This window comes from Epinephelus lanceolatus, chromosome 20 (assembly GCF_041903045.1).
Source record: "Epinephelus lanceolatus isolate andai-2023 chromosome 20, ASM4190304v1, whole genome shotgun sequence".
Classification (NCBI taxonomy): domain Eukaryota; kingdom Metazoa; phylum Chordata; class Actinopteri; order Perciformes; family Serranidae; genus Epinephelus; species Epinephelus lanceolatus.
In genome coordinates this window covers 32609579-32635853 of record NC_135753.1, presented here as the reverse complement: position 1 = coordinate 32635853, position 26275 = coordinate 32609579, and the positions used below count along the sequence as shown (strand labels likewise).

Genomic DNA, 26275 nt, shown 5'->3' with positions numbered 1-26275 from the left:
GATGTTGCTTCAAAGAGCCGCTCCTGAGGCTGCTGGTTAACCCTTTACAGCACGGCTGTGATGTCGATCTGACTGAGACGAGGTGGCGTTTCAGACTCTGGATCACAACACAAATATTCCCTTTTCTTTTTAAGGCCTTGCTGTTTATTCATTTTTTCCTACAACAGCAAATTACAGAAGCAGTATTGAAAATAAAAGTCTTATTTTCTTGTTCTTGTAAAAAACAAAACAAAATCTGCACAAAATTTGAATGACAGTACAAAACGAAGCGTTAATATGCCATGTAAATGGACAGGGAGGGACATTACTGTTGGAAAATCTTTTATGCCTTTTTCAATAATGAAAACATCTTAATATTTTTACATTTCAGAATTATATCACATAATCTGAAACTATATTTATATATATATAATATAAAAAAGATGAAAGAAATGAACACGTGTTTTTTGTTTTTGAATTTCTTCTGTTTTTCTTTTTTGCAAATGAACGCTATAAACACATAAACCTCTTAAATATATTTATCAGTGCAACATTGTTTGTTTTGAGTCCACGCTACAGTATCCTTTTTCTCTAGTTTAGCAGACATCGCCGGAGCTACAGTCCTCCATAGCTGAGAGCGCAGACGGAAAAGTGTAGAGGTCGAAGAGGAGTGGGAGGTCAAATCTGAAAAAAGAACAAGCTGAGAATGTGTTCACCACGGCACGACACACAAAGCACACAGATGTAAAAGACGCCACCCTTCTCAGGATCAAGTTTTTGATTGTTTGATTGTGGTGCGGAAAAAAAAGGGTTACGGTCCTGTGGGCCCTTGTGTCCTGATACTGTCGCTCTCACAGGGAGTTCACACAGAGTCTCTTCCCCTTGTCGTGTCTCGTGGTGGGATCACCCCATCCATCCATCTGCAAACAAGAGTCTCACCAGAGATTTGAAGAGTTCACACTGAGGTGATATTTGCGCTTCTTTTAAGCTTAAAAAGAGATAGAAAAAACACACATTGCTCTTCTCTACAAGCGTCCTGTCGTCCTGATTTCCTCTGCTGGCGCTCAAGCAAGTGTTCCTTTGTGAGTGATGACCACCGGTGAGCCGTGGTCTTATAGTACTTTAGTGTGTGAGTGAGAACCCCCCAGTGAACAAGAAGGGGGCAACCATCCTTTGGTAAAGCCGCGGAGGGGAGGCCAGGTGACCTGATTCAGGTGACGCCACTCCATCCCCCGCCGTACCAGTGTCCCATCCTAATGACATCAGCTCTGACATCACAACGTTATGGCTGCTACACGTGAAACACGTAAAAACTCTTTGTGGTCCGAGAGGCCTTAAGCTACAATACAGCATGTGAACAATACAAACTGGGTTGTTTCTTTCTTTTTCTTTTTTTTAATCATGAGACAAACGTGTCTGGCTAAAGTAATGATAGCACCATTCTTCAGTTAGTGTGTTTACCCCTCTGATGATAGGCTCCTATCACGAGGGGATCAGTAACAAAGTGCATTCAAGCTGCATTGTCCAGATAGCACTTCTTCAGTGAACAATCCACAGTGACGTTTGGAGGTGACAGGCTAGGCTAAGTGTTAGCTGAAGCAAAGCAATGTTGATTGTTGTTTTTTTTTTGGTATGCTGGCAGACATTTGACATATTTAATCACCTCCTCTGCCATTAACAATTGGTGTGAATGTTTGGTGACCAGTCACAGCTGAGATATAATGAAGACATGAGATTAGTTGAAAAAGAGTTCGTCGTGATAGCTTTTTTTTTTTTTTTTTTGTTACCTTCTGATTCATTTGTCCTTCGGTGGTTTTCGTGAATTGGGCGTTTTCGATGACAGATGGCTTGAATGCACATTGAGATCACTGTAATATCACACAAATCTTACTCGTCTGAGTAAAAAGCAATTTGAAAATTAAAAATCGTAACACTGCACCTTCCACAAAACAGTCAGAAGATTGTATTTACACACACAAACAAACCCATGAAAAAAGGGATACTGCAGCTTTTTTCCTTTTTACTTTCTTTAAAAAGGGCAATAAAATATATTAAAACTTATTTACAGTGTGTGGTTTTTGGACAGAAAACAACAAAAGAACAAAACAAAGCGCTGTGATCGACTGTAACCCCATTCTGCAGGTATTTATACGATAATGTGCCCCTGTTTCCTGTCATCATAACTTAAGCCAAGTACAGTAAAAAACACCCGGATCAACAGAGGAGGCCAACCGAAATGTACTAAAGGCACTGTCAGAACCATACATTGCCATGAATAGGACCCTCACTTTAGAGTGATAGAGGTCGAAGGGGAAAGGGTACATGTTTCAGGGTCATGGGTTATGGGCACACCCTGTATGCCACGCCACGGGCAAATCTACAGTTTTTGCCGGATATGGTTCATTTAGGATTTTGATACGTCTCTTTCAAAAGTTGAAAATAAACAGCCTTCATGAACTGATAATAATAAAAAAAAAACATTTCTTTCCCAGAAAACGATAAATACTTTAAACATTATTAATAAATTGGTCTCAACACCAGCATCCGATTGTAAAAATGAATGAAAATCAAAATAGAAAATTAAAATATCATCTAAATCATCTGTACATATTTTTTTTCTGTATTTTATTTGTACACAGTGTCCCCTACTGGTAGGTTCTTTTTACTGCAGCTCCTGAGAAAAGCGTGGATCAGTCCAAACCTCCCATTGGTTCCTGAACCTGTCCCTCATCCAGCAAGTTGAGGGCGTCGGCAGTCCTTTGAGCCTACCTACTCGTCGATATATGGGAGGATATGCCTGTAGCAAGTCTTATGCGCACTCTGTGAGCTCTGCGCGTCATACAGTCACACCGAACACACTCAGTCCAAGCTCACGCCTCTGAGTACGAGCTCTGTACGTTGAGTTTGTCCTTCTTTAGCTTGACACCGTCCACTAGTTCAAAGTTATAGTTCTCCAGGGCTGATAAGTTCCTGTCCGACATGCCTCCATGTGAGCAGGCGCAGTACAAGACCACGCCGCAGATGGCGCCTAGGAAGACTCCCAGGGCGGACATGGCGATGATAGTGATGAGGATGGGGTCGAGCGTCTTCAGCATGTTGCCCGCTCCGCTGATCTGATTGGTTTCCACAAAGTCTGGGTATTCAGTGATTTCCTCAACTGGAGGGGAGAGGCAGAAAAGGAAGATGAGATGTGAGGTGCAACAAGTGCCGGACCTAGGACATTCAGGGCCCTAGGCAAACCCCCACCCCCAAATATTATTATTATTATTATTATTAAAATATTATCTTTTACATTTGTGAAAATGGGGACAGTACAGAACAGTTCCAGTGGTACCACCCACAACATTTTACAGTGGAAATAGACAAAAAGTGTACCATAACTGAACTGAACTGTACTGCTTGGTGAAATGGGGCTGATGAAGAATCTGATGGAGTGCACGTGGCTACCAAAAAAACGGATAACACTGAATATACCCTCCATGTAAAATGACTTACGGATATCATTGATGTGATCTTCTGGTAGCATCGGCTCTGTGGGCACGTCAGGATCTGTTCAAACAGAAACTCTAATGAGATCAGACCTCGAAAGAAAACTGTTGAGTCATAATTCAGATAAAGAACTGAATGCGGGCATTGTAACTATGACCACTAAAAGCCTCACCTTTACACTCCCCCATGCTGAGTCCATTGAGAACCTTAATGTCATCCACAGCAATGTCTCCCCAGCTATTTCTCTCCACCAGACCTTCGATCACCACCTTAAAAAAAACAGAGAGTGACTTTTCGGCAACCTTTTCTTGAATGCCACAATGGAAAGAGCATGGGTGTCGTGGTAAATGGCCAGACAAGTCACAGGCCAATTTTGATTTACCTGATAGGGTTTGTTAGTGCGGGGCACAAGGACACGGCCTTCCCTCCAGCGGTTGCCTTGGTGACCACTGACTGTCCACAGCAGGATGTCGGCCGGTCCGTCAACTGTCTGTTTGCGCTGTTTGATATGCAGCGTGCCAATGTGCGGCCCGAACATGTGGTACCAAAAGGACACGCACAGGTCTGAGTCCGGGGAGCTGACCATGGGGCTGACCAGCCGAGCCACCTCGGTCTCTTGGGGACTTGTCGCCAAGGTGTAGATGAAGTTCCCTGATCCACCTGTTGGATAAAAAACCTGTATCTCTGAGGCTGAGAGAAACGTGGGAAATGTGACTTTCAGCTTTAGAAGGTCGGCCCAATTAAGCGGAAGCCTGCAGGGTGCTCACCTGTGTGGTCCATGTTAGGTCCAGTGTTTAGAGTGGGGGTGCCGCTGGATTGGATCTGCCACCTAGACCCGGTGTCCTCTGACGTCCAGCTGCAGAAGGACGGGTCATTGGCCCAGCCGAAGTCACAGGCAAACCACAGAAAAGCTGCAAATGTGTTGAAGAAAAGGTCACGATCATGTGTCAGGAGATCACATTTCATCATCCTCCTTATTACAAACGGAGAAATAGCCGAGAGCTCTGGGCTTTCACCGAACAATGACCTGGGGGCCTGTTATGATATGACTGCAGGCTACACTTTGGGGCTTTATTCACTCGTCCTGATCAGCTACAAGCACTAGAGGGCAGCAAAGAACTGCGGGACTAAAGCTTGGCCTCCCATAGGTGGGGGAGGTAAGACCAGCAAACTCAGGAGGGAGAGACAGACTGGGACAGTTACGGCTCTAACATGAGAAGAAGAGCGAGCCAACAGCACAGACCTCATGTAGACCTTATTTCTTGGCGACAGTTAATGATCTCTTTTAATGAACGTGACAGGGTATATAAAAGAGGTATGGAGGGACACTAAGAGCAGGCACAGCACAAAGACAGGGGAAGAGGAAGATGGGGTCTGGACATGGTGTCCAGTTGAGAAAGCAACATTCACAGAAACCCGCAGAGAGCTCAGGATTTTAATGAGAGCAGGGACTTGAGGTTTGAAGACAGCTATGGTAACAGTGCCGAGGCCCCATTCCAACAATGCAATCCCCCATGGACACATGCCGCGCTGAAGGAGCCTCAGTAGAGGCAAGAAAATGTGTGGGAGCTAAGGCTTTAGTGTTTTTCAAATTGGATAAAGAAAGACTTCCAAGGAACACAAGGGAGCGAGATGTTTGGGATGTTCGCCACGGCCTTAAACTCCAGCATGAGATGTCTTGAGAGATACAACGAGGCGGCGCTCCAATTGATAGAATATATGAGCCAATATTCCCTTTAATAATGGGAAGGTTTTAACTAGCTTCTGCAGGCAACGACTCTATTTACCCATTAAACACAAAGGATGGAATTCCCATGTGGAACCGCACTTCAGACGCCAAGCCACTTTTTTCGTAGCGACGTCCCGTTCCCAATTAAAATGGCTTTGGCTTTTTTTTTCCATTCTTGGGCGGCTTTCACTGAGGCTACCAACAAGCTCTGGATAAGATGAGCAGCCACATGGCCATTTGATGAAAAGAAAAATACTTTTTTTTTCTTGTCGTATGCCAACGGAAACTACATCCTCCGAGATTAGAGAGCACGGCACGCGTGCACACCCAAACAGACACGCACAAATACACAGGACTGATTAGCATTCATGGTTTGAGACTCTTGAAATGAAAAGTCAGACAGATAAGTGTTTGCCCACAGAAATGTAGTTATGTTCATACACACACAAATATGCAAACACCTGCACCTCGGCTCTCATCTATTCTCGTAGCCGCTGCCCCGGCAGACTGCAGACAGACCACAGAGCCAACTGATGGAGTGAAGGGGGCTGGGTGGAGCCTATGGCCCATTAGCCAAGGTCAGACTGGGGCACAGCCTCTCAGCTGGCTGCTGCCTCATCAACCCGCTATAGGAGACAGAGCTGTATGTGTGTATGCGTCTGTGCATGTGACCTCAAAGCACACCCAATTTCCTGTGGTCGTTTGCATTGTGCTTCCTTGTTTTTTGTGTTGTGTGTTTTAGTGTGTGTCAGTGTCGGCCCAGTGATTAGTGATTATGCTGAGAAGGCAGCAACAGAGCACCAGTGCTAATCATCAGCTCGGCCCGCATCACACAGCCTCCCTCACCCTGTCAGCAGGAGCCTCTCAGGGCCATATCATCAGCTTTAATAACAGACACACATCAGAGGAGAGAGGCGCCTAGAGCTGGCAATCATTAGCTGAGGTACGCTTCTTGATAAATCTATGGAAATTAATTCTAAAAAAAAAAACCTTGAGCAGTTAAATATTTACTCTGTATTCAAACATTCTGCCATGTAATCCTTAAAGGGACAGTTCACCCCAAAATAAAAAACACATATGTTTACTCTTACTTGCAGCCCTATTAATCAAGCTAGATTGTTTTGGTGTTCGCTGTCGAGAGTTCTCCTTCTCTCCAGTATTACAGAACTAGATGGCTCTCGGCTTGTGCTGCTCAAAGCGCCAAAAAAAGACATTAGCAGCAATGTCTCTTTCCAGAAATCGCAACCCGGTTACTCGGTAACTGCCAAATGTATCACCGCACAAAAGGAAGTGTGCATCTACTCATTGACGAGAGGCTTGTGCTTGTTACAGCGCAAGATAAAAACATGGTGCTAGGTGAGCTAATAGTAGATGCACGCCCAATTCTGTGCAGTGATACAGTTGGCAGGTGAAGTTCTGTAGAAAGAAAATAGTTCCAACATGAAACTGCCCACAACAAGGTCTTTGGATTATCTTGAGTAACCTGGTCGTGATTTCTGTAAAGAGACATTGCTTCTGATATTTTCCAAATGTATTTTTCTGACGCTTAGAGCACCACCACAAACCGAGTGCCGTCTAGTTCCATTATATTGGAGAGAAGGCAGACATCTCTACAGCCGACTCGGCCAAACTCATTAACAGGCTTCCAATCATTCAAAACTCTGCTGCCCGGATCATTACCCACACCAAATCATCCGACCACATCACCCCCATCCTCATCCAACTACACTGGCTCCCTGTCCAGCATCGAAGTGACTACAAAAACCTTCTGCTCACCTTCAAAGCCCTCCACAACCTAGCCCCCACCTGTCTCTCTGACCTCCTCCAGGTGAACACCACCTCCTGCTCCCGTCCCTCTTCTTCTGCTGGTCTCCTGACCATTCCCACCTCACGCTGCAGCACCATGGGCTGCAATGCCCCCAGGCTCTAGAACTCCCTACCTCCACACATCTAACAGTCTGACAGCCTAACATCCTTCAAATCCCATCTCAAACCCACCTGTTCAAGCTAGCTTATGCACTTTAGCACTAACAGTACCCTCTGAACCCCAAAATTTCGTCCTCCACGGCCATTGTGCCCTGTGCAAGGCAGGGGAAGGCAGCTCACCTCCTGTCACCTTCCCCCCTTCTCCCGCCCCAAAACTTGGTACAGTACTCTGGTACTTTGGAAGACGCTGGCCTCCGACTCCGACGCTGATTTTTCCCAGTGAGTCAAGTGCCCAGTAAAATGTATATATTATCTCCAACACTCTGCAACTCACACCAAAACAATCTAGATCGACAAACAGCACTACAGGTAAGAGGACAAATATATATTTTTGATTTTGGGGTGAACTGTCCCTTTAAAGACAATAAATTCAGCACTTACTAAAAAGAGGAATCATTGATGGGAAAATAAATATCGTTAAAATTTTGCTCACCTGGGATGGTATCCACTTCAGCAGTAGTGGTCTCTGGCATCATGGTACCACCTGTCACAACACATTAGCATGGTTAGCCTAGCCTGGCAGGTTCCTGGTTAAATTGCTGCACTCATGCACTTAACGTATCCATGCTAGCTAAATCTAGCTAATCAGCACATGCCTTGTCTTTCTGTTCATTCTTACAAGTCCCCTGCCTCTGTATATCTACCATGACGCACTTATGTAACACTTCCAAAACACGTGACCGAGGCGGCGCCATGCTCATCATTGGAGACTGCTGGTTAATGGGGAGTGCAGGCAGTAGTGCAGGCTCGGAGAGTTACTGGGTTAGTGGGAAATGAGGTCAAGAGGAGTGAGTGGAAAAGAAGGTGCAGGAGGACGAGGCAGGTGAGAGATAAAAGGACAGAAAGAGGCAGAGCGGGCTGTCGGTCGGTTTAGAAGCAGATGTGCGTGTGGATGTGCACATGTGACGATCTCTGATGTGAGTTTGTGGAGGTGGAGGTAAGAAGGAAGAGGCTGAGAGGAGAGGTGGGCGCTACAGGTGCAGATAATTAGAGCTGTGCATGCATGCGTGCTTGCAAGTGTGCACAGCAGGTAGGCAGATCAGCTGCAATATTAAGTCTGACTACAGCAGAGAGAGGTGAAGCTGGGAAAGTGGAGCAGATCGAGCGCGAGCCATGGCAGACAGAGGAGCAAGAGGGGGGCAGGAGGTTTGGTTGCAGTCTCATGAGGGCGATGTTAGCACCTGTCACATCGTAGTCATCACCTGTGCCGCTGTGGCAGCTCGCCTGGTCGTCGTCGCACTCGTCGGAAGGAGTGGTGCTCGGGACTAGTGTGGTAGGCGGGAGTGTGGGAGCTGCAAAGGTGGAGGAGAAGAGAGACAGCACATGATGTAGATTAGATTTCTAATCAAATGTGCAAAATTCCAGTGATGTGGTTCACATTCTAATATTTTAAGCAACCAATTCTTTCCCTCATTGTTCAGAGAGGGTACACTCATGTGGATTGTTAGCTGTTGCAGAACATTACACGCTCACAGTCGGAGCATGTTCTCAGCTCCAATAGTGTTTGTAAATTTAGAGGGAAAATACTGCAGGGTTTGAAATCACATTACATTCATTTGGTGGAACATTTTTGTCCAAAGCGACTTATAATAAGTGCATTCATACATGAAAGGGACGGGATGGGGAAACTGGGAATGAATACCTTTTAGACAAACAAAAGTGTTTTCAGAGTGCCTGAATAAAAGCACTCTTTTTTCTTAAGAAATGAGACGTAAGGAGAGCCAGCGTGGAGATGTAGTCTGAAAAGGTACTGTAGGGTTTCCAGCCTGCTTCATAGTTAAAATAGAAAAAAGAAAAACACTGAAATATGTATTCAGAAGCTCAGCATGTTCTGCCCACACTAACACACTGGGCTTCAATCTAGGCCTGAGCTATTAGCATCCCTCCTTTTATCATGCTGTGGAGGTGTGGGTGTATAAATAGACTTGGAGCTACAGCGTGGTGCTCAGGGCTGGGGCGGCTGAAACTCAAAGACACAGAAGCAGAGGCCGGGATTGGCTATAGGCAGGGCCCCTGGCTGCCATGGTGACCTATCATTACGGCCCCGCCGCACTTGGATGTGGGCATGCTCCTAGATCCGCTCCACGCTCCGCTGCTGCACAGCCGTTCTGTGGTGTGTGTGTGTGCATTTGTGTGTTTTCACTGACTGAGTAATGAACGGGAAGAGGAGAGAGGCCTGAAAAATGTATGTGCACTGTATCTATGTGGGTTTCAGTGTGTGTGTGCCTATACTCTCGTTCTCTCCCTCAGCTCGATGAAATATGAGGCAGATCAGCCTCTGTCAGATTCAGGGTGGGGAAGGTCAGGGATGGGGTCAGCGCTGCGTCAGGGGAGCCTCTCACAGAAATGAGGATTTAGCCCTCCTGCTTGCTACACACAGACACACACACACACACACACACACCTGTGCGCACTAATCGGAGCACCTGTGCATGTGGCTGATTGTGTGTACATGCTTGTAACCACATATTTGGCAGGGCGATTGCGGTCGCTCCGTGTGTGTGTATACGTCTGCGTGAGTATGTGTGCGCTTGGCATTAACACTGAAAACAAGCATTATCATCTGACTAAAGCTCCCGGTGGGAGTCCACGAGGCTTACAACGGAATGGGCCTCCCTGAAATCCAATATGTAAATCCACTTAGGGCAAGCGCACTACACACTCTTATATCGCTGAGCTGTTTCTGTGCTACATCAACTTCGAGAGAGACAGATAAAGAGCAGGAGGAAAAATAGGGGTAATTTTAAAGATAGCAAAGTGTGTGCGGCCCTTTGAGAGGAGAAAGATGTGTAAGGGTTGGGAAGAGTGCAACGGGGGCCAGGCTGCAATAATCCTACTGGGCCAGGTGGGCTTTCATTTGATCCCCACTTGAAGTGACGAGCTACGGGCGCAGCTTTGATGTAACATGGAGACAAGACAACTGTCCCATGTAGGGATAAAGAGCAGGAGCTGGGCAGCTGTGGACTCGGCGCAAGGAGCCCCTACATCTTTAAATAACCCCGACTCTGGCAAAGACATGACGCTGCTTACAGCCGTGGCATTAGCCGGGATGATCGATAGCTCACCTGTGTGAGCGTCAAGACTCGTCAGATGTGAACACATGTACACACGGTTTGTGAACGGATGCACTGAGTCAAGGTGCGCACAGTGAGGTTGTTATCGTGGGTAGAAAATTAGTATTCTGTCTTAAAGAGTGCCAGGAGTGAACATTTCATTGCCGTGGGTAAATGCGTTAACACAGCTGGAAATGTCATCGGCATGGTAAAAAGGTTTCACTGTGGGTTGTAACTTTTCCACCATTGGTAGAAACGTCATTATTGCGGGTGGAGAAATCAGCACCACGGGTAGAAATGGTAAATGGACTGCACTTGTATAGCGCCTTTCTAGTCTTTTAACCCCTTAAAGTGCTTTTACACTACGAGTCACATTCACCCATTCACACGCTCTCACAAACTGGTGGAGCAGCCATCAGGAGCAAGTTGGGGTTCAGTATCTTGCTCACTTTGACGGATACTTTGCTTTACCTCTAAGACACAGCAGCCCCATGAAATAACAATACCTTCTTTGCATATTTCGCACCAAATCTTGAAGGAACACTCCAACCACAAAATGATCACTACTGCACAAGTTGTATGAGAGTTCGTAAACAGATGTTTTAATATAGTTTTGCTGTTGTTAAATGCACTCCCTCTTCACTTCAATTCACTGAAAATTTTCCCCGCTCTTGGATTCTTCGTTCACCATGGAGACATGAGAGAAAAACAAAGTTTCTTCCCAAATTAAAGTAACACGGGGTGAGTAATTAATATACAAATGATCATTTTGTGGGGAAAGTACTCCTATAAATGATACTTCAGACAGAGCATAAACAATGCAACAGACAGGTTTGATAGATTCATTCAGTCCCAGTTTACCTTCAATCTCGCAGCCCAGGAGCTCAAGTCGCAGGCCCATGCCAGCAGGAGTGGCCCTCTCTGGGTAAATCCTGACAAAACGGGTCAGCAGGGGCTCCACTGTCCTGAGCTCAGGTGTGTCGTAGTTGCTGTTTCCTTCAAATATCTGTCAGGGAAAAGCAGAGAAGGAGCAGAAGGTAGAGGGGACAGAGACAGAGAGGGAAGAGTGAGCAATAAGGACAATATTGGTGATAATGTCACTGCTGGGCATTTGACTGATAGAGCTCTTCAAACACAGACACTCAGAGGCAGACTCATCCCTGCCTCCTGAAAACCAGGAGTGGAGTGGATGGGTGGCGTGTGCTGGGTACGTGGTGAGAAAGAACAGAGGATGACCAGATCGCTCTCATCTGGCTGACATCTAAAGCACGGCTTAGGCAAGTGAATCTGGGGATGGAGGGTTGGGGGGGGGGGGTGGCGGGGGAGAGTGGAAAAGACAGCACGCCACACACCTCTGTCAAAAGTAACTTTCGGCGCCTTCAACTCTGCCTCAGATCCTCAGAAGGAATAAATGAGGCAAAAGAGAAGGATGTGGGATGCAAGAGTAGCAAGTAAAGGAGGAGAAAGAGGATTGATGGAAGTGGATTAATGGGTGTGATCACGTGAAGGAGCCTGGTGCACCTTAGATGCTGGGAACCTCTCAGGCGAGGGGAGAGAGGCGGCTAACTAGGACAGGGGGGATATGGATCCTCCTTACTCTCTTCATAAATCAACCATCAGCCCATCTGGATCAGATTTATGCCCCGTCAGGGACGCTTGTAATTGGGGACGAGCTGTTGCAGCTTCTCTCGGAGGTGTATGTGATTGTCTATGTGCTCTTATATATATACATTCTTTGTGTGGAAGCGAGCGCATGCATTGAGCAAAGCGTCGGCGTGTGTCTCCTGTGCGTGCTGTGACACCGGCAGATAAATCGTGGGTCACTTCTCGAAGTTGCGCGTTCTTTCCTCTCGTCTTCCCTCCCCTGTTTCCCCCCCTTACTCGATTCACCCCTCCTTTCCCTCTGGAGAGGTTTCACTATCCATTCAAAGGGTTGAACGGTGCGTGTCGCACAGAATACAAAGCAGGAAGAGAGAACTGGGAAAAGGCTGTGAGAGACTTGAGATGCTTATCCTAATGTGATTCAAAGCACTGCTGAAATTGACTCGCAACGACTCCTGAATGACTCACAACTGCCAGGCGCAACGCTCGGGTGAAAATTGACTAAATGCGTCATAATCGGAATCGATGCTCTGATGTATTTGGGAGACATTTTTAGAAGCGTGTATTCAAATCATTTTCCACAATGCTGAAGGTAAAAACTATCTTTTGGTGTGTGTTAGAAATCAAACCAATTCCAAACCATTTCCTTGAGAGAAATTTGCCTCGACATAGAAAAAGCATTACGAGTTCTTCGGTTATGCTTCTGATTTGTTAGAAAAACTGAACAAATATCTCCGTTAAACAGAATCAGGCTGTTCTCACGCACGTTTGTACATTTTCCTACAAAAAGTAATGCACCAAAATTCATCCATATCCTACGCACTCATGAGCCAATAATTCATGTATAACCAAAGTCTTTGGGAAGGCTGCAATCATGTGACCAATGCTCTGATGGCAGTAAAAGAAGGAAGCAGTCCCGTTAAGAGGCGGGCTGGAGTGGTGGATGGGTCACAGAAAAGGACTTTGCCCTGGGACTTTCCAAAGGGTACTTGGAACCTTCAGAACCCAAATTCATACATATTGCACGTTTTTTGGAAGGCTGCGATCACGTGAAATAATGCACTGACTGTAGTAAACAAGGAAGCAGTCCCAAATGGTCTTGGAAGAAGAGAGTTTGGGGTGGTGGAAGGGTCACAACAATATGGACTTTTCCTTGGAGACGTGTGTTTGGTACCGTGTGAACTTTGATTGAACTCGGAGTCATTTTAAGGTACGTCCTCTCCACGTAACTTCATGTTAATTATGCAACTGTACGTTACGGATGTAACATCATTCATGGGGACGTTTTTTGGAGGATATCATACAAACAATAACGTCTGCATTTTCTTAGGATATTATACAAGCCGTTCAATGAGGATACGTTAGTAACGTAAGCAGCGTAAAGTTCTACCTAAGCATGTTTCTTTTCCTTAACCTAACCACAGCATATAAAGTGCTTTTCAAAACAGTCACAAAGTGCTTCACATGACAATAATTAAAAAAGACAAGACATGAAAACAAGTATGATAAAAGTATGTTTTTAGAACGGACTTAAAAGAGATCGCTGACTTGGCCGATCTAATTTCCTTGGGCAGATTGTCGCAGAGCCTTCGGGGCCCTGAAAGCAAACCTTCTGTCCCCTTCAGCCGGGCCTCTGGAACGGACAAAAGACCTCTGCCTGAGGACCGTAAAGTACGTCCTGGCATGTACAGTACTAAGAGTTTGGTATAGATATAGCTGGGAGAGACACCATGATGAGCTGTAAAAGGAACTCTACAATGTCCCGGCACTTATTTGTAGGATATCATACATTGTGTGAGGATACGTTGACAGATGAAATCTCACCTTTGGCTTGTTCCCGCTGGTGTCCAACACCATCCTCCAGTCGGACCCATTGTTGCTATAGCCGAAGCGAAACTTCTTCATGAAGACTTTGTTCTCGCGGTGCTTCCCTCCCTGGATGATCATCCCCTTCACCAGCTTCTCCTCGCCAAGATCCACCTGCAACCACTCGCTGGTGAAAGGCTGGGGCTGCGGCAGCAGGGTCCACCCTGTCCTGCTGGTCAGCAGGCGGGCGTTCTCTGGTACCCAGCTCCGGTCCGTGTGCGAGGATGCAGTGATCTGGTTGTCGGTGATCAAACCTGATACCATGCCCAGCATGCCCGAGCACGGGTACTCTGAAAGACAAAAAGGGAAAGCAAGAGGTGCTTAGCTTTTTGATACAAACTAATGAAACCCTGCAGAGATGATGGGCGACAAAAGACTTGATCTATATCCAAAGGCTTGATGTTCAACATCATTTACCACGCCACAAGTGGAGTTTGGTGAGTTTGAGGTTTATATAGGGGCAGCAGGGATGGTGAAAGTCAAAGTGAGGAGGACAATTCCCCAAACTCTTTGTGATGTTGCTGTGATCTCTCCCTCTATTCTCTGTCTCTCTGACTGCAGACCTCATGCATACTAATTCCTCTGCCTGAAGCGGTTGTCTCCAGGCAGCCAATTAAAACCCTCCTCTCGGTTGGTGCTTCCACGTCCTGCATTCTGGGAGTGCTTTTTCTTTTCATCTCCCTCATCCACCCCCCTCCTCCCTCTATAGACTCACATATACCAACACACAGAAACACATTCTCTTTGTGTTTTATCTGCTGCTGCACTCATCTACCTTCTGCTCCACAGCTGTCAACATCTGTGGGACTGTGTCTTTTAACACCTCGTTGTTTCCTGTCCGCATTTTCAAACTTTCTTCTCCTCCTTTTATTCTACTTCTCTGATCTCAGCCTATTCTAATTCTCTGTAGGTTTTAGCACCTTTGGATGTATTTCTCATTTGTTTCCAAAAGGAGACAGCTGTTTTCTTATTTTTTGTTCTCCATGCCATCCTTGTATATCAGGAGCTGAACAGGATAACAACCTGTTGCTGCGGCTCAGACGCATTTGCATGTTTAAATCTGATTTTCCTAACTTTCCACATGTAGTTACCTTCTTACAACTGCAAGGATTTCCAGTGTCATCCTTGCTAAGCTGTTGTTGGTATTCTATCCAATGATGTATTACTGACTGCTCATGATTGACCAAAGCTTCTGATGATACTGTGAACCAGAACAGATAACCCACCTTCCTTTTATGGGTGGTCCACGTTAAAAATTGATTATTTTTTTGTGGCGTCGGTAGCGTAGTGGATAGTGCTGGCGCCCCATGTACAGAGACATCGCCTCGCTGCAGCGGCCGCGGGTTCAAATCTGGCTCGCAGCCCTTTGCTGCATGTCAGTCCCCACTCCCTCTCTGTCTCCCCATTTCACTCTCTGTCCTGTCAATAAAGGCAAAAAGCCCATAAAAATAATCTTTAAAAATTGACTATTTTTTTATGTTAGACTCTGGCATTGAATTTTGACATTACATTTTCAAGGATTTATTGGAATATCAAACTGCTCTGAACATAATAAGCCATAAAATTTTAAAGGTTTCAGTCGTATACCCTTAAGTAAATTGTGCCTGGATGGGGCATTCTTTATTAAAATGGCCAATGACCAAAAAGATGCCACACCAGTCTACAGATTTGTATATTATTTGTTCATATTTATGTTACCTTTAGTAGTACTAGCAAACTGTAAAACTTTATAGTTGTTGTGTCCTGTGGGTGTAACAGTAGAATACACTTGAGCTCACATACAGTAAGTTTCCCGGTGATGTAATTACCCCCAGAGTTCTGACACTTAGTAGCGTGTATTAAGGGTAAATCTTCCTCTCTGTCTCTTGCTAACTCTTAATCCCAAGACACTGAGTCAGGGACATGTGGTAAGCAATAACATATTTACTATCTGGCTCCCACGGAGGGATAAATCCGAGCATTATTACATCTTCTGTGTCTGTGAGACAAAGTGCGCACTGTACCGCTGCAGGACTCAATAGCGTAGCTGCATCTGGGAAAAGAAAGAGCGAAGACTTGGGAGAACAAGGCTTCATTCAGACTTGTGTTTCTCTTTCTGGTTATCTAGAGCAGCTCCTATGCAGACCCATGAGGACTCTCTGGTCCTGCATTCTTAAAAAATCGGAGCTCAAGGAACAAACACTAGTGGTGCGGAAGCCTCTCGAATGTTTTCTCGGTTCGTCTATCGTCTTTCTCTTGTCTTTGGCCAAGATCTGCTCAAGAGTGGTCGCAGTCTCCGGTAGAGCAAAGCTACGGCACTGTACACTAACCGCCTTTGAAGTGGGAGGATATGAGAGAAAGGTACATGTGTGTGATTGTGTGTGTGTTTCTGATCTGAGTTTAGACACTCGGGCGAAGTCGCCGGGTCATCTGGAGCTGGTAATCGACTTCAGCTGTGATCACAGGAGCTTCAGAGATGGCGTGCATGCAGTGACACACCCTGAGGAACAAACACATGTGTGTGTTTGTGGACTGTAAGCATGTTGATGTTGAAACATGGCGGTGTGGGCTGCATTTAGGGTTTGGGTGGAGCATCAGAGGTTCATCAGAGTTATTTATACGCTGTGGCATATTTACAAACAACAGGGCGGTGGATCTTTTTATTAATGAGTAGCTGTTTGTATCGGCAGGGGCACGCGACCATGATGATTTAGGGAACGACATCTTGCAACATTCTGGGGTACAACTCCTCTGACAACTCGAATTATCTCGACATCTGAAGGGGGAGTTTGAAATAATTCGACATAGCTCATGTTTTGGTGCACTGTATAGAATATTGTTACCATGGCAACACTTTCCAGGAAAAGTGGAGATGCACTAAAAAGTTCATATTTCTTTCAACAAAAGTTTATCCAGTAAAGTTCTGGTATCATAACTCAAGGTAGAACCGAATGAGTCACTGAGTTTATACAGCCCTCAAGAGCCTCCCCGCTCCTCTCTGCTAGCTTGCAGTGGAGCTGGCAGTGACTTCATAGCACCCAGGGGGTGCTGACGTCCTTACAGAGGCCCTGCGGTGACTTCAGCTCTGTGATGTGTTTACGCTCTGTGCAGCGGTCTGGTCGCGCGCCCGAAACACACGCCCCAGCTGTAACCCTGCTGTACCCACAGTGCCCTCTGCTATTACATGAACAGCCGCACACATGTAATGCATAACTGCGTTACTCCACACACACACAGAACACTATATGAGCACATTTGGCTGGCTGCAACTAATCCTGACCCTCACTGTAATCCAAGGCTTAATGCTAAACTAACAACAGAGGCAACAAATGGCTTTTTCCCCTGTCCTTGTAAGATATACAAGTACAGAGCAGCAAAACACACAGGCAAGCACTAATTAACATCCAATACACATGCTCATAAACCCATAAGAGATGCTCACAGATGTGCTAAAACCATATGAAAGTGAGCCACACACACACCAGTCATTAAAACAACATCGACAAAAAGGCAAAGATGAGGAGAGCTTTGCCAAAATCAAAGCTCTGCAAGCAAAAGACAGACTGTGGCTAAAGAGGAGGCTGAGACCGGCTCAGCAGGAGGGATGGGGCCGTATAAATCCCACCCAGCTCCCACTCTCTCTGCCTGCCAGCTGTTGGCTCCATTTATATTGAATGAGGTGCATCTAAACATGGGGTAACATAAATAGGTAATCCTCCTGCATGTGCCGCTCCTCTATAATGCAGCAGCTAGCTTTAGCCTCGGAGCAGGACTCTCGCAGAAATAGAGCTTCATGTCAACACCTGGCAGAAGAAGTGTTTGTGCAACTGGGGCCAGCAAGTACGCTGAAACAAGACGGGAGCTAAACTAACACATGGGCATGTGCACAGATCCTAAATAGAGCACCATCTGATTGTTGCATTTGAAACTGTATCTAATTAGATTATACGCAGTATAACACAGGCGTGTGTGTTTCCAGTGGCAGCTGTGAGCAAAGATAGAGCTGAGATGTGTGTGTCTATGTATGTAGGCAGATCAGCAGGGATCTCAGCAGTACCAACCTGATATCTTACATCCATACACCTCGAAGCGCAGCGCGATGCCTGTTTCCCAGGTAACCGGACGGATCCGGACGAAGCGCGTCAGCGTGGGTTTGGGCAGCATTGTCTTAGCAACGTCTGTTGGGTTGGTGTTGCCTTGGAAAACCTGCGATGGAGGCAGAAGGTGTGTAAATTATTGACATGTGGAGTTGAGATGCAGGGCGGAAGTTTGTCTGAGGCCTTGACTGCATTCAGTCGAGGAACAGAGAGCCGAGGCACATGTATTTATTATTACACTGTTTAATGCACACATTAAAGGAACTAAAGGGGATTATATTTCACTGGAGTTGTCCCTTATGTGATTCCATGTGACAAATTAAAACTGATTGATTAAGATGCAACAAGTATTGTCACATCTGAAAATTAAAAAATAAAACTGCAGGGGCTAAGCCATTGTGCATTAAGTCAAGGTATTGACACATGAAGCAGCACTGGAAACATCCAAGCGGCAACCTGTGAGGCAACAAAATGAAGCCAAAGCGGAGGTACCGAAAGCTGCAATTCCTCTAATGGCCACCAGGGGTTAGCTCCAGAAGTGTCCCCATAGACCGTGTGTTAAACTACCCAACCTTACAACAGAAATAAACATGTTTACAACCTGATACACAAAAACAGTTTTGGTCTCTATAGCTAATTTTCACATTCAGGACAACTGTACAAGAGGTACATTTTTATATAACTCATCTGTTAACATTTTATCATGGCTTAAAGTCATGTTAGGCGTAGCCGCAGCTGTCACTATTTCAGTGTGTTTTGAGTTTATGAAAGTCAATTGTAATGTTTTAGTCGCCTAAAAAGTCTTGTTCATCATTTTGAGGTATTAAAAGACCCTCTATGTTCAGTTTTTCTGAAAAGTACTTTTTGTTATAATGGTTTTCAGCCTGTTTTTTCATAGCAAAAATTAGCATTAGCATTAGCATAGTTAAATATAGCAGTAAATGCACTGTGCAAGCCAAGCTAGCAGCTAGCATTAGGGTTGACTCCACCTCTTGTCTCCCAAAATCCAAGATGGCAACGGCCAAAATGCCAACTTGAGCTTCAAAGCGGGAGTCCACAAACTAGTGGGTGACGCCTCAATGGCAACGTCCATTATTTTATACTCTCTCTGGATATGACAAATTTAAAAGGACAGCTTTGTTGCTATGTTGTGCAACTTTTTATACATGAGACAAATGTCATACATACAAACGCACATGACAGGCTCAACTGATTTCCCCAGTCACCCCTAAATTTGCCCTAGCACTTCCTCCTGCGCCACATGTAGCAGCACAAACAGGCCGTGGCCTGTGACTGTGAAACCTGAGGCAGTATGTTTAACACTGACAAGACCAGATTGACTCAAGATGTCCTTTTCCTGTCCTCTAGGTCCAGATTTGGTGGAGGTTTTACTGCAGTGTCTTGTTTAAAGGTCAGAGATGCCACTGTTCTCCCCTGGGGTCAGTTGACAGTTTACTAGCACCATACGCAGAAGGCCGGCCACCCAGCAAAACAACTCCCAACAGTCCGTCACAGTTCATTCTGGGTAATTGAATCACACCAGTGACCATGTGACCTCCTGACCTCCCCAGTAGAGTGTATATGGGGCAGAGAGGAATCCAGCTGAGAGGAGCAGGATGGACAGAGAGAAAGCAGTTCAGCTAATCTAGGATGAACAAAAACACCACCAGAGCTGATCCATTAGTCCAAACAGCCTGCCTGCCCCTCTGCAACCTAGTCCCAGAGCAATACCTGTCACCCACGTCACTAAGGGACTGCAACGAAGTCATCCACTCTCTTAAATGTCACGCCGAGTCTCCTCTCCACTCCACTCGCTAGCTGTAAAGTGGCTTTTTCCTGCACTGCGCTAAGACGCCAAACTGCAGGCTCAGCATGTAGCAAATGGTGCCCCTCCGCACAAAAGCACTTTAGAGTCCGGAAAAACACAGGCTGGGCTTACCACGGCACCTTTAAGCCGCCACTTTACAGAAGGGACTGTGTACTTTGGAGAGACCATAAAATAATCAGGCCTGGGGCATGTGTACATAGCAGCACAAACACGCTTGTTTGGATGCTGTGTTGCTGTTGAGAACTTTTTTTGTTCCTCTTGTGGTATTTACATGTCACACAGACACGCACATGCCTCTCGGACTGTGCGGACACCCACCACGGAGATGGTGTTTGCCTCCAGATGGACAAAACCTGGTCTGATCAGCAATCGATGGTTACAGCCTGTCACGCTCCGGTCAAGCGTACCATTCCTTCCTTTCTCTTCTTCTCCCTCTCTTCTGGACACTCCTCTACCAGCTGCTCAAACATTACAGCCTCTCCCGTTTCCCCTCTGTACCAATAACTCTTGTTTGTCAAGTCTTTTGTCATCCCTGCTTCTTTTACGACAAGTTGACGGGTGCCTGAGATAAAACAGAGGCTACATTCCTTACATAATCCTCCCTATGGCTACTGCAGTGTTGCATTAGCACCACAGTCTGAGCTGAAAATACCATCCGCTAACATAGACCGTGGGTATATCACCATTCAGAGGAAAGTGTATAATTGCATGTTGGGAGTCAGAGAGTCAAGTACATATGGCTGGGTATTCCCCCTTTTGTTGAGCTCAAAGGCAACTTGGAATAGACCACAATTCAAGTCAGCTGGCGGCTTTACTAAGATGGGATATTTCAAGTGAGGACCATGTGCGGCGGTGGCTTTTATGACAGTTACTGGTAAGGCAGAAGCAAAAACAAACTATTTCCATTATCTAGTCTGCTCTGATCGTGTTGTGTCGAGGCAGTGGCTGTTAAGCTACTAAGAAAAGTTATCAGAGCTTCATATCTCCAGATAATTTCACTACCTTTTGTTTGGAGCCTTCCTTCAAGGTGATCCAGTCCTCTCCATTGGAGCTGACGTCCACTTTGTAGGACTTGACATAGTAGATCTTGCGGGTCTCCTGGGAAATGGCGCCCTGGGTCCCGATGGCTGAGACGAACCGCAAGAACCCAAGGTCCACCTGTAAAGAGAGAAAAGACACTTGAGGAAAAGCTGCTTAAAATGTTCCACAGGAGCTGAAAGAAAGACAAGATCCTCCCCGAATGCTGATTACCTGGAGCAGATACAGCTGGAGTATAGAGCCTGTTTAAATGCATGAATATTTTCTTTTTTTGTGGAAAAGCCTTTCAATGCATCGTCTGTGTTAATAATGCACTGTCAAGCTGGAGAGTTAAAAATATAACCCCACTATTAGAATCACCTCTGGCCATAGTCTGCTACCTGGAATTTAATAAACAGCAATGAAATGATATTCACATTAATGAAAGAGACACAGGATGACAACTTAATTTCCTGAGATGGGAGACAAGAGCTTATTGGATAAAAGTGAATGTTGAATGGAGCGAGGGCCACGATCACATTATCAAAATTGGCCAGGAGGAAAGAGAGATACAGATTGAATATCAAATATTGTGCCTTTAAAATATGCAGGGCTTTATAAAGTAATCATGAACTGCGGCGCATTACTGGAGGGTTATTATATATTTTCACAAGGAGAAATCCAGAGGCGGTGGGGTCACAGAGGCACGTGAGCAAGTGTCTGGGTCTACGCCTGCTCTGTAGTCGTCATGTATGTGTTTTCACGTGTGTGTGTGCGGCTTTCAGAGCTGATGCCAGGCAGAGAGTGTCACTGGTTTGCATCAGACCTGGTAAAGGAGCGATGTGTCCGTCTGCCAGGCATCACAATCGTGACCATCACTGCCAGGAGAGGAACACACACACAGACACAGTCCTGTGTGTGTGTCACCCTGGCTTCTGTTTCTGTGGTAAGAATAGCCTTCATCTGGCTTTTGATGATGTTAAAGGAGTACTTCACCCCCTTAATCATGGGTGTTAAACATACGGCCTGTGGGCCAGAACTGGCTCGCCAAAACGTCCAATTCAGTCCACTAGATGACAAGAGTTAGAGGTGCCGGGTTTCAAGAGCAAGTTAGACAATGTGTTGCCTGCTTCATGTAAAATTCTGCTTCTGAGGCATTTCCACCCTGACCAGAGTACAGTCCTCTGATACAATAATGAATACTTACTGTGACTATGTTTAAACATACGTCACGGTACATGTTTTGTAAAAGGATGAACGTCTACAGAATGTACTTGTAATACTTAACACAAAAATGGGAAAATATTGGAGCTGATGGTACGTATAGGTTATTGTGTGATGGTTTTACTGGTCCGACCCATCTGAGATAAATTGGACTGCATGTGGCCCATGAACTGAAATGACTTTGACAACTCTGCCCCAAATGATGATTTCTATATCACTAACTCATCTTGTGTTATGTTGGAACCTGTGAGTCGGGCCGGGTTTGGATAACCAATCAGAAATTTTGCTTGGGTTCGGTTCAGGTTCGGCCCACTTGACATGCTGCTGTGTTGTGCTATGGCCTATTCAAGTGCTGGTATTTGTTATTTATGTGACAGCGCCTGAACGCAACACTGGCCAAAAGTTACATTTCAGGCAGGAGGCGGTAAATATCTAGACTGAACTAATAACAATGGAGGATGCTAGACGAAACTCACTATCAGGAAAGTTTAAAACTGCCGAAAACCACGGAGGTAACCATGTCAGGTAACAAACTGTGTCGGGCTCGGGTCGGGTTCAGATGTCTGTTGGGGTCGGGCCAGGCTCGGTTATAACGGTTTGAGACTCGGGTTGGATTCTGTCAGGACAATGCATCCCCGAGCAGCGTTCTATGGTGAACAAAGAATCCAAAAAAGGAGAAAATTCTTGATGAAGCGAAGTCATGGAGGCGGCGTTTAGCAACAGCAAAACTATATCACAATATTAATTTACAAACCGCACACAACTCGTGCAGTATAATTTATCTGGCTGTATGCTTGGTGTACCCAAACACGTACAGTTTCACTAAATCCTTAACTTAAAACTGAGCTGACCTGAACTCTATTCATAAAAAAACATAATTTTACTTCGCTGAACATGAGAGCTGCTGATCTACCACTGCCTCCATCAGTAGTTTGTTATTGTGTGACTTTGGGGAGTGGTGGGTCGTGGGTCCATTCTGAGTGCAAGTGACTTGCAAACATGCCAAGTTTGTAAAAAACACACTTCATTATTAGGAACAATGAATTTCTGGCACAGAGCTTTTATTTTGAAGTGCTGTTTTCTGCTGTCGCGTGAGTGACTTATGGTCAGCTACTTGACAGAGACAGCAAACTAGCTTGACAACATGACCAGACGCAAGTATGATGCTGAATATATTAAACTGTGTGGACCTTGAATTGATGACTAAGGAGAAATCTGGACCCTGTGGCTGTTGGGAACCACTGGTCTAAAGCATCTACGTCACACAGTAACACAAAAAAACGGACTGAACGAGACAGCAGCTCCTGTGTTCAGTGAGGTAAAATTACATTTTTTGTCAATGGATTCTGGCTTTAAAGAGAATAAAGATATGTTGCACTTTCAGTTCAGTTCCCCGTTGGAAACGGGTGTCTGTTTGGGAAATACTGAGCATACAACTGGATAAATGAGACTTGGATTATACTGCATGAGTTGTGTGAGAGTTTGTTAGTGGATGTTTGATATAGTTCCCCAAACGTTTGTGAGAAAAAGAGTTTTTTCATGACTTTAACTTCACACAGGGTGATTAACTGATATACAAATGGCCATTTAGGGGTGAAGTATTCCTCTAATGCAGCCTCACTCCACTGGGAGTATGAAGGCCTGACTCAGAGCTTGGAGGTGAGGTCAGTTATTGTAAGTTCTAAGACACACAAGGAATTTTTTCTCAGCCATCAGTGATAACAAATCATCTCCTTTTGACCTCTGCGGAGGCTACTTAACCTCGACGTACCATCCCTTCATCCATAACAGAGGAGAAGAGTGGTTGCGGTGTGAAACTGAGAGGCTTTCAAAGGACTGCTAACTCCTCAGTGTATGAAGCAGCAAGATTAATTTTAACAAGCATTAACACCATCTCTGACACGCTGAGCTGACGTTAATGAGGAGTAATGGTGTTGTGTGCAGATGCCTCTAAAACACGGGAGTGATGCAGGGAGCCGGGGTGTCAGTGGAACAGGTTTTCAGATCCTGAGGACAGATGAGGCCTTTGATGTTGATGTGAGAAGAAACGGCGACCAGAGTCTTGACTCAATTACTGTGGAGATCTTCGGTACGTGTGCACGCGTGGTGTGAAAATGAAAAAGTGGAATCCTTTATATGAGAGTGAGCACACAGACACAGAGGCGTGCACATATTTTAGAAAATCAAAGCCAGGGTGATCTGCCACCAAAAATCTCCACAGAGCTCCGGCATGCTAAAACCATACAGTCCGTGGAGGCGGCCAGCTTCGCCTGCCAACCTTATATACAGCACTGCACCACACTTAATGACTCGGAGCAAAGAGCAGGAAAGGAACATCTGCATGCCACAGAACGCCGGTCATTCCTGCTCCTCAAATTCACTTCCAGCAGTAAGAAGACATAAACAGATGGGAGCAATAAATGAGGTTCCACCATGCTATTCTCTCACTCTCTCTTGGCTACTCAAAGGATTTGGATGGATGGAGACTAACAAAAAAGACAGTCACATACAGAGATGGAATACTTTTGTTCCTGTCTACAAGCTCAGGGGGCTTATACAGTAAGTCCCAGATTTCTTCTGGGTCCACAAATAGAGACAAAATCAAATCCCCTCAGCTTCAGACGGTTCCCATTTAATAACGCAGGAGGAGCCGAATTCCTCTCTGCCGGGTAAACGGCCATATGTGCCAGTGCGAGATGAGGAAAGCAAAGCGGATGGCAGCGCGGCCCGAGCCGGCGTATATTAGCCCAGGCAGGTCTTTAACATCTGTGTTCAAACGGCCGGCGTGACTCATTTCCAAAGTGGACCAATGGCAAAGTAGCTCTCTGAAAATGCTTTATAAAAAAGGTCTAATAAGACTTGGCCCTGAGATTTTTTTTTCTCTAAAAAAGATCTCATTAGGTGTAATGGAGAAGAAGAGCCTCTGGGAATGAAATGAGTGGTGGGGCTAATTGGGAACACTCATGGGTGCTCAGACTCAAACAATCTCAGAACCTGAGTGTGCTGAAATATGGGTGGTTTTGAAGAGGGTTACACTGATGTACGACTTTAATCAATATTCTGCAGGGTTTTTTTTTTAAATTAATGTTTTTATTTAAAGGGTAGTCATTTTTCCAGGGCTTCTCTGCCATTTGATGGGTGTGGTGAACATACTTTGATCATTTGTGGCTCACACAACCTGCAGGGATGCGGGGGCAAATCAAAATTTAATAACTTTTCAAAGTTTCTGGCACAAAAGCTTAAATTTAATCACACTGAATATATGCCACTTGAGTCCAAAATTGGCATCAGGGGAAGCTGTGACGGGACGTGTCGAGGGGGAAAGTGATGAAAGACCGCTAGAGGAGAGGAAAGCGTCCAGAGAGAAGGGTGAAGGTTGAGAGGGGAAACAGGCCGCTGACAGTGATGCCTTGCAAGATGTGAAGGACAGCAGCGTGGAGGTCTCCAGTGGAGAAGTGCGCAGACTAGATCAATTTCACAGACACGGGTTGATAACAGGGCCCGGGTAATGAGCAAAGCATGATTTATTAATGGCCGCTTGTTAGAAGCGGAGGAACCAGGCCGAGGCTGCGCTAACAGACCGGGGTTACACAGGTCAGGGAGAGAAGACTGGCTGCCAGGACACTTGGATGTAACGTGCAGTCCATCCCACACCGCAGAGACCGCAGTGAAAACAAACAGGCCCAGATAATGATTACTAGTGGGACTCCTTTTAGCCCAGAGCCACGAACAGCACTAGCTGACCCATATACATAAAACAACATTTAGAAATCGCAAGCAGTGCGCAGTGGATCTTGGGTAAATATATCACCCTCAGATGACAAACTTAGTCGTCGTCAGGCCCTGAAAGGCTGAATCATGCTTAATGGGTGATGTAATCATTGCACCCAGAGGTGTGAATTATGACTCCTAATCTAGCATCTGTGGAGATGTGCTGCAGTTTGGGACTCTGCTGACGTAACAGAACGAGGCTGGTGTCTGTTACTCATTCACCTTATTGTTATTTCTCCTATGAGAGTGCGTGTTTGGACCGGAGCCCACCTATAGACAAACGGCACCGTACATTCTGCTGGTGCACAGTAACTCATATCAGGAGGGACACACACACACTCTGTGAGTCGTAAACATGCCAGGCAGGGTAAGAAATCACCCAGACTCCTCAGAATCTTTCCATAAAGCAACGGCAGGACTTCTACGTGTCCTTGTCTCCCTGGAGTTTTTCCTTCTCCGGCAGTCCAAAAATATGTTCGACTCGTGTGTTTTGGGTGCTCGCTACCTTCCTGTTGTGAGGCAAACCGATGACTCAAAGCCCCTCGCCTCACAACAGCCAGTGTACACGGCTCCAGTCGTTTCACAGACTAATGAAACCAGAGAGGCAGAAAAAGAATTAGTCGTGCTCGGGCTTGTAACATCGGCCAGTTAGAGC

The 26275-nt window shown here is 45.7% G+C and overlaps 1 protein-coding gene across 2 annotated transcripts in view; it reads right to left on the bottom strand.

The window, feature by feature from the left end:
• Positions 1-1986: 1986 nt before the first annotated feature.
• nrp1a (neuropilin 1a) overlaps positions 1987-26275 on the bottom strand; it is a 71324-nt gene continuing 47035 nt past the window's right edge. Inside the window, exons 8-18 of one of the 2 annotated variants that reach the window (XM_033638560.2) lie at positions 20611-20766; positions 17745-17889; positions 13663-13994; positions 11098-11242; positions 8365-8475; positions 7617-7667; positions 4236-4379; positions 3851-4128; positions 3641-3737; positions 3475-3528; positions 1987-3136 (exon numbers count right to left, since the gene is read on the bottom strand). In XM_033638560.2, the coding sequence (XP_033494451.1) occupies positions 2850-3136; positions 3475-3528; positions 3641-3737; positions 3851-4128; positions 4236-4379; positions 7617-7667; positions 8365-8475; positions 11098-11242; positions 13663-13994; positions 17745-17889; positions 20611-20766 (1800 nt within the window). In that variant the 3' untranslated portion in view covers positions 1987-2849. The remainder of the gene's footprint in view (positions 3137-3474; positions 3529-3640; positions 3738-3850; positions 4129-4235; positions 4380-7616; positions 7668-8364; positions 8476-11097; positions 11243-13662; positions 13995-17744; positions 17890-20610; positions 20767-26275) is intronic. The other variant, XM_033638561.2, reaches the window with a different exon arrangement.